The sequence below is a fragment of the Nicotiana sylvestris genome, chromosome 11 (genome assembly GCF_000393655.2).
Source record: "Nicotiana sylvestris chromosome 11, ASM39365v2, whole genome shotgun sequence".
NCBI lineage: Eukaryota > Viridiplantae > Streptophyta > Magnoliopsida > Solanales > Solanaceae > Nicotiana > Nicotiana sylvestris.
The window spans coordinates 156,729,421-156,738,287 of record NC_091067.1 but is presented as its reverse complement, the minus strand read 5'-3'; the positions used below and the strand labels follow the sequence as shown (position 1 = coordinate 156,738,287).

The window sequence follows — 8,867 nt, the reverse complement described above, 5'->3', positions numbered from 1 at the left end:
AGGGTTTGAGGGGTCGTTGGATGAAAAAAGGAAAGATATAACGTGGACCGTTGATTTGGGAGATCAACGGTCGAGATTAAATAGGGTAGGTGGGTTTCGGGTTTGGGCATGGGTTGATAGGGTGTGGGTCGGGGTTTTAATTGTAAAATTGGGCTGGGAATTGAGGTACGATTTGGCTATATGAAAGCCAATTTTGGCTATAATTTAAATAGCCAGGTTTTCCCTATTTAATTTATAAAATATAGTAGATAATTTCTGAAAAATAATTTAAAATGATAAAATGATTTTTAATACATAATTAGCAATTTAAAAATACAGGATCCAATTTTATGCATATAAAACGTAATTAAATCTTAAAAGGGCTAATATTGCAATTATGTGCAATTTAGCTTTAAAAATACTAAATGTAATTATAAAAATATATAAAAATTACATTAGCCATATTTTGGCATAAATATAGAAATTCAATAGATGATTTATCAAAATAATAGTTTTGGAAATAATTATTGGGGATTTTATGGATAAAAAGGGAGAAAATAAATCAATTTAAAACCTTGAAATTATGAAAAAAATAAAAATAAAAACCTTGGACATGCTTATATATGTATATATATGTTATTTTGAAAGTATTTTGCATATTGAAAATATATAGGGGAAAATTGGGTATCAACAGTCGATATAATATTTTTGACTTATTGCTCTGATACAACAATTTGGCAATATCGTATGAAAGAAAAAAAAATACTCTAAGCTAATTTTCAATCTAAATTTCCATAACACAAACAATTCCAATCAATATGTATAGTCTGCTACACTATATAGAAAAACTGGTGGATAATAAAATTTATGAAAACGGAAAATACCTAATATGTAAACTTCTTGGTAAGTAATTTAATTGGCACTTAGTGGAGTGCTAGACAATATAATGTATTTAAAAATTCTCATACGTATATGTGTTCCCATCAAATGACAAGTTTTTTTTTTTTTTATAATTAATTAAAGTTTCTAGGTCGGCAAAAAGATGTAGCCAAATGTCCGACTTACAACAAACAATTTATTTTTGGACTATGATAAAGATTTTTTAATTGACGTGCGCGATTAAATAATAGTATGCAATAATGATAACGTAAAAAAGATTTATACACTGAATAATAGTGTTTGAGTTTGACATGCTTGAATACTACTAATTCACGTATTTTTATTCCTTATCATGTTCCGTATAAATAACAGATAATTTACTCTGTTTAATACTGGAAACAAAATATTGAATTAATTATGCAGAGTTTAATAGTAGAAATTATCCGTGTTATGCAAAAATTAAATTGGTAATGCAGAGTTTTATGTTGAAAATCAAATGCTGTATGTTGATGTCCATGTATAAGTACAAGCAATGTTCTATAACAACAAACCAATATATTCCAACAAGTGGGGTCTGGGGATGGTAGTGTACAGTGTGTAAGAGAGGCTATTTCCGGTAGACCCTCGGCTCAGGACAGAACAAGCAATGTTCTAAGAAACCAAATTAAAATTGTGTTTTAAAAAATAGCCATATAAAGACTTAGGAAGAAGCAAAATGCATCTCATAGCAGATTTGTGAGATTGTCCTGAAAGGCTGAAACAACCATTGGGACAGTACATAAATAGCATAATAGCCAATTCATGAAACAGTTCTTCTTTCTACAATATATAGTAACAAGTTTAGCTAAATATAAGACTAGTTACATCAGTTTTTATATCTAATTCATTGTACTCTTACTATTGCTAGCTACATATATAATGCTGTCAAGTTGACATCTTCGTCGAAGGAAACAATGGAGGTGGCAGAAGCAGCGATAGAGTTTGATGAAAAAGCATTGAAGCACTTTCAGGTCCACATACCAGGCCAGCAACTTCTTTTACTTCACAATACCTAAACTACTTGTCAAATGCTCGTTCGATAGCCTGAAGAATGGAATCAAAAGTTAACCACAATAAGAAAAACAATAAAAGGCTAATGCTAGGTGCTCTTTGTTTAAGCTGTGATGTTTTGCGTCTATGCTCTTTACATACTACCAACTCATATTCCTAGCTACATAGGTTTCTGTCCTCACTCATTCAAGATTTTATATGAACTTATGGTGAAGAGAGATATTCAATGTAATGGAACAAACAGACAACGATACAAGGTTTTCTTCTGTTATCATTCAGTAAAGCTTTTGGTAATGCTATATCCACTTGAATGTAAACCAAGTGTTTGAAAGTAAATCTAGTAAGTGTAGTCTCTTGAGTTAGAAAGAGAAATACTTACTAAAGCCATCGTTTTTCTGTAACAGCATTCTTCGACTTAGCAACAGGGGGTCGCCTCCTTCTAGATTCTGCGCTAACAGATGATACCTGCTTTGGTTTCAGCTTGGAGACTGAATCCTGTGTCTGATTCAATGATTTCTCCTTCAATGGGCTTACTGATCGTGACTTTGAACGTCTATCTGTTGGTTTCACCAACAAAGGTAGGCGGCTTTCTGCCTGCTGCTCCTTCTGGTTTTGCCTTAAAGCACTCTCACACTGCTTAACAGGGATGTCTTGACTTTTAGCAGTAAGAGCTTGAGCCATTCTCCTTGGGGAGCTATCCGAATCTGAAGACGAAGGGCTAGTAGTACTGTCCATGTCATAAACAATGTTATCTGTCAATGGAGGAAGCTGCACCACCTTTGAGCTTGTTGAAGAGAAAGATGGTCTTCTAAGTCTTGTTAGATTCACGACCTGTTAAAAGCCAAATTTCCATCATAATGCATGAAATTTGATACTAAGCCGATGGCATATATTGTTCAAGCTTTGCTTTGACTTAATAAGTCATGTTACTAGACTAAGCAGAAATAACATTTAGTGGAAGCATAAGGTTTGGACATGCTGTTTCAAGAAATTGAACGTTGCTCAAGCAAATATACTGTTAGGCATTTGATGCCATAATCCCGTTTACATGAACATCTTTTCAGTAATCAAAATGTAATCAGTATCATTGTAGGGACATTTACAAAAAATAGTTCTTTAAATCTACGGAACAAATAGGTACTACTTTTGTAAAATAGGTTGAGAAACATTTTGCTGCAACAATTTATATTACATATACAGAACATCACACAAATGCTAGCATTGGTTAAGAGGTATCATTACCTTCTGCTCTAAGATCAAAATATCTTTCTTGAGCTTAGTTATAATCGTATTCTTTCTGCGGATGATATCTTCCAGCTCACCAATCCTCTGTTAGACAAAACAACAACAACTCTATTAGACCAAACCGATGGAACAAAATTATAAGTAATAATAAGGGTGGTTTTTACCACTTTTTGTGTACAAGAAACGCCACAAGTTTCTTCTTTAATATTATACAAAGAACGATACTGTACCTTTGCACCAAAAGCTTCTGATGACTGAAGAAAAGTGGATAACTCCTTGATGGCGGCATCTTTCTCTTCACATTCCTTTCGGAGATTACGAAAATCTTGCTCAACTGCTAAAGTATTCGGCTGAAAGGAATAACATATGTTGCAAATTAGGCCACAATGCTCAGGGAAATATTTCATGTTTCTCTAAATAAGTTCAATGCTTAACTTTTCAGGTAAAATCTCTCAGAGTCAATTTGTTGAAAACCCACCAATCGTGCATAAGTCAATCAATTAATATTGCATTATAGCAATTTAGGCCTTTTCAATGGGGTAGCAGCAAATACCATCCAAACATAAATGGAAAAAAAGGCATAAACAGCAGTCAGTGGAGGGTATTAGATGACAAGACTTTACTCTTAATTTTTCATGCTCACTATTGAATGATTAAACAAGAGTAAAAAATACATGTCCATATCTTGTTCCTCAACAAAGAATGATGTAACTTCTACGTCTCTCTATCAGTAAAGATCTAAAAGACAGTTAACATGGCAACTAAATGGTGGTTACATCAGTGATTAGCTATTTATAACTTTAACTTGTAGGAGGAAGTGGGAACAAGGAACACACAAATTATCAAATTAATTGGAACTGCTTGCAAATTTTGTCCTCATCAACTAAACTGCAAGCTGCCAAAACTGAAATCCATCTGCACCAAGAAGCCGTGCTCTAAGTTTTGTGCACATCTACTTAAATGTCAATAGATCCAATCTCATGAAGTGCATACTTATCCCTTTACAACCAAATGTTCTTTCCCCCTTGGAAAGCATGTTCATCTAATTTCTTAGACATGAGAATGCATAGAGAAAAAATGTGGAAGTCACTGTTTGAAACAAAAGGAAACCTCAAATATTAGCCAAAGTTTTGGAAGTTAAATTTAGATGTAGTGTTTACCTGAGTGTCTACAGAAGAAGTGACGCTACCAGCCCAATCAGACAAATCAGACATACGACGTTCTTCTTGTTCAGCCTGATCTGCGGCTGGAGGCGTTTCATACTTAAACACCTCCTCACCCTTCATCATATTCTTCTGAGTAAGATAATAAATTGGTAAGCACAGGATGCAAGTTCCATAGGAGTACCAAAGACTAAATTATCTAAACACAGACTTGACTTTCTGTGACATAACACAAGGCCTATAAAGAGAATGTCAGGATAGTATACCTCATAAAAATTGTTTGACTGATTCATGTGTTGCTCACAAAGAAAACAGCCATTTGTGTCAGCTGCAGTTTCTGGCTGATCCTTGAAATAGTTAACTTGTTCACATAAAGTGTCTAGCTTTTGTTGCATGCCTAAGAGCACTTGATCCTGGACATAGTAGAAAAAGAAATTGAGAAATTGAAAGAGACTAAAGCTCATGCAAATACAGTTACTAACATAAAAGAAAACAAAACATGTAGTTGTATCACAATTATGTTACTCAATTAATAATACTTCATTTAAAACATCATAACTTTCAAAAAAGCAAAATATTTAAATGTAAAATTGGATGTGATATTTACTCTTATGAAACAAAATTATCAACTACTATTACATAATATAAGTCAATCAACACCTTAAACTCCACATCCAATTAAAACAGCATGATTTAATCTTCGACAACAGGAACATTTTGTTTCTCTAAACAACTTACATTTTTTAAACTAATTTTTAGGAAGCAAAATAAGAAAAAAAAAATTCTTATAAACAAAAACAATAAACTTGATAGAAACAAAAGGCTAACTAAAATAAATTTTAGGAAGCAAAATAAGAAAAAAAAATTATTTTTTTATTAGCAAACACAATAAAATTGATATAAAAAGAAGCCTAACTCAAAGTGAAATGGGGGAAAAGCAGGATTTTTTACACTAGAAATGCTTAAATAAAATGGGAAAAGAAAAAAAATGCTTAAATAAAACCCAAAACCCCTATTAAATACCTAATCCAAATGCTAAAAATCCCACAAACCAAATCAAATTATTAATTAAGTACTCCAAGTCGTAACGTAACTGGAGCATTAAAAATTTAACACTATCAACAATAAATTGAACTAAATTAAACTTATACTTTACGCAATAAAAGAAGTACACAAACAGAACCCCATTTACCAAAAATAACAAAACTTTACCCTAAGTTCAACAGATTTCTTCAGCCTCAAAATCTCTTTATTCTTCTTCGAATTCGCTGCAGCAACAGCAACAACGGCAACAATAAGAATCCTATGAATGGGACTAAACAGTTCCCATACGACAGCTTCTTTATGGTTCAACCCGCCGCCGATTTTTTTAGCTGAGCTGGATTCCTCAGCGCCGACAAGCCTTCCTTGTAGAGACACCCAAGCGAGTTGTCTTTTCGCTTTTATGGGTTGGCTTGGTTGAGAATAACAGCTCGAAAGCCGCCGAGGTGACGGCGGAACTGACGGCGTGAATGGTGATAACGACACTAAATTCGGCGGTTGAGTAAAACAGGCCGATGCTGATATAAAATCCTCTTCTGTGGGTGATGACTCCATTGGAGGCGAATATACAGGAAGAAGAAGGGGGCGTGATTGAAGCTGATAGTGTATTTTTTTATTTTTATTTTTTGAAATGTATATTTTTTGAATATATATATTTGGGAGGGAATAATAGGAAAGTGTTGTTTTAACGATTGGGGAGTGGTACACGTGGCAGTTGTAGTGCCAAGCTGGATAGCCGTTGGGGATTTTGAATTGCTTTTTTGAATTTTGAAATTTTTGGTATTTTGTTAAAGTTTTTTTGTGGGTTGATATTTTAAAAAGGAAATTAAATTTAAGCATATATAGGGATAAAATTGGTTTTTTTTTTAAGTTTCTCATTTGATATCCATTGATTAATTTAGATTCGTGTCGAAAAGTCTCATTTTAAGGTAAAAAGCTCAATATGAAGGCTTGAACTCGAGATTTTTAGTTTAGGATACAGGCTACTTACTCCACCACAATTTTTAGTGATATGAAATTAGGATTGAAGTATTACTTATGGTAAAAAGGATTCAGACTAGTAAAAATCTTAGATTTTAAAAGCTGTTAGGAAAGACAAATTAAAAATATATGGTGCAAAATGGTTTAGGATTGATATTGGCAAGAACTTGGGGGAATTTTTATATATACCCATTTTTAGGGCCACTATTGAAGTTATACTCGTATTGCATAAAATTTTACAAAGTGTACCCGTTTAGATCTGAAGTAGTTCAATCTCTTCAATGTAACTTCAGAAATCAAATCTGAAGTTCTTCAATCTTTTTAATGCAACTTCAGAAATTCGAATCGTAAGTAGTTCAATCCATTCAATGCAACTTCATAAATTAAATCTGAAGTAGTTCAATCTATTGAATGCAACTTCAGATTTCGAATCTTAAGTTCTGAAACATAAACTTGTTTTTCGAATTTCAACAATCCAATATACGATTCAATGCTCAAATCTACTCTAAATAAGCTCAAACTTGAAACACAACATACAAATATATAAATTGTATATATATATATATATATATATATATATATGTATATATATGTATGTATTTGAAAAATTACTTTCACACTAGATAAAATAGTCATTTAATTAATTTCCTAATGTTTAGGAAAAAACATTCTTAATATTTAGGAATTCGAAATCAACTAGATTTTGTGTCATAAATCCTTTCTTATTTGAATTATATAATATAATAAATTTATAAAAGAAGGATAATAACACATGAGGATCACATTATAACCTTCGCCAAATTTAAGTTCTTTTAGCTTCAGGAGTCTTTTTTTTCACACATATTTTGGAGTTAAATAAAGTTATTTAAATACCGTGTGTTAGGCCAATTGAAAGCAATGAATATATATATATATATATATATATATATATATATATATATTCTTGTGTGGATCCAAAGAACACGTCCATGGATGCCAATTTTTATCCAGTTTTTTTAAAAATAAAGAGATAGAAAGGAGGTTAAATAAATAATATTGAAAGCCTATAAATTTACAAATATACACAAAATTAATTTTTTATCCAATCGATTAGATATTTTTAGAAATATATTAATGAAAAAATAATTTTCCTTATTTATCATATGAATATGTTCACTGAAATTAAAAAACTACTGAAGGATAATTTAGAGATAAAATTTCATGATAGAAAATCTAAGATTTAAAAAATAAAAAACTAGGAATTACCCCCCACTCCCCCCCAAACAACAAAAATTTTGAACAAATATTTTGAACAAATATTTTTTTTTTATAAATAATGATTGTTTGATTTCTTTTAAAACTTTTCAGTATTTATATATTAGCTTATATTTTTAATATAACAATGATTGATAACTTTTATATAGCAATTTCTTCCCTTTATTCAGTTAGGTACGCAAAATTAATATTCTTCAATTTCACAAACTTACACTTGTATTTATGATAACTCAAACATAATTTTAATTAAATATTATTTATTTAGACAGGATATATGCACAACGCGCGTATCGTAAGACTAGTATCATAAAGAACAAATCTCAATCATCAAATTATTAAACAAATTTAACAAACTCATTTTGCAACTAAGAAGAAGAAAAAACTCTAAGCACAAAGAAGAAAACAACAGTAAAGAAGAAGAGAAAAATATATGTATCTGAAGTTATTCAAAAATTAGGTATTAGTTAAATTTTTTTTTTTAAAAGTAAATACAAATTCAATGAGTGGCGCAAAACTGAACGCCACATAATATTTTTACCAAGAACTTGACAAGTAGCCCAAACACCAATTTCACATAAAGGAGGACTCAGCATTTAGCATGGCCCAATTTGATTTAGAGCTTAAGCCCAATATAAGGACTTTGCCAATTTTGATTCAACCCCAACATTAATCTATACTCCTATATTAAAAGCACGAAGATTTTTAGCGAAATTTTGTTCGTTTTATTACCCTTCTAAAATAAAGTTCAGACTAGACAAAATAGTCATTCAGTTATTTTCCTAAATTTAGCACTTCAAATTTAACTAAAGTTTTACCTATTAATTGGTTCCTTATTTGAATAAAGTAAGTTCTCCTAGAATTGAAGCCGCTTACGAATTTATGTATATAAAACTCTTAACTACAGTAATATTTAAGGTGTTGATTTCAACACATAAAAGGAGTAAGGTAAACTAAGTTACTGTACAAAATATTCAATTTAATGAAAAAACATAATCCACCGGATCCTAACAACTATGGTCTTCTTCCTTAAGGAGAAATTTCCATTTTTAGAGAGCTCTGTGGTATTTGATAGAAAAAAATTTCACAAGGTAAAAAGACGAAAAAATAAAAATTATACGAAACAACAATGAATGAAATATATAATACCAAGTAGCAAACAAAACTGTAAGATAAAAAGTTGAGTATATAAAAAGTTAGAGTTGTAAGTTTCGTACATATTATCTTAATATTTTATATTGTTGTTATTATACACACACACTATATATATATATTAAA

General features: G+C 31.0%; 1 protein-coding gene across 2 annotated transcripts; it reads right to left on the bottom strand.

Moving 5' to 3' along the window:
* Positions 1 to 1,507: 1,507 nt before the first annotated feature.
* LOC104221561 (uncharacterized) lies at positions 1,508 to 5,970 on the bottom strand. 2 transcript variants are annotated; one of them, XM_009772624.2, is made up of 7 exons: positions 5,529 to 5,970; positions 4,583 to 4,729; positions 4,314 to 4,448; positions 3,384 to 3,503; positions 3,151 to 3,237; positions 2,288 to 2,739; positions 1,508 to 1,941 (listed from the first exon to the last, which is right to left on the bottom strand). In XM_009772624.2, coding segments are annotated over exons 1-7 (1,326 nt in total). In that variant the 5' UTR covers positions 5,913 to 5,970; the 3' UTR covers positions 1,508 to 1,940. The 2 variants fall into 2 exon arrangements, with proteins under 2 accessions (XP_009770926.1, XP_009770927.1); XM_009772625.2 differs by having other exon boundaries at positions 4,314 to 4,445.
* Between the last annotated feature and the right edge of the window lie 2,897 nt (positions 5,971 to 8,867).

Coding starts and splice junctions, on each gene's coding strand:
- LOC104221561 (XM_009772624.2), bottom strand. CDS start 5,912: ATGGAGTCATCACCCACAGAAGAGGATTTTATATCAGCATCGGCCTGT. Junction 4,730..5,528: donor AGAAATCTGTTGAACTTAGG/GTAAAGTTTTGT, acceptor TACTATGTCCAG/GATCAAGTGCTCTTAGGCAT. Junction 4,449..4,582: donor AGTCAAACAATTTTTATGAG/GTATACTATCCT, acceptor TATCTTACTCAG/AAGAATATGATGAAGGGTGA.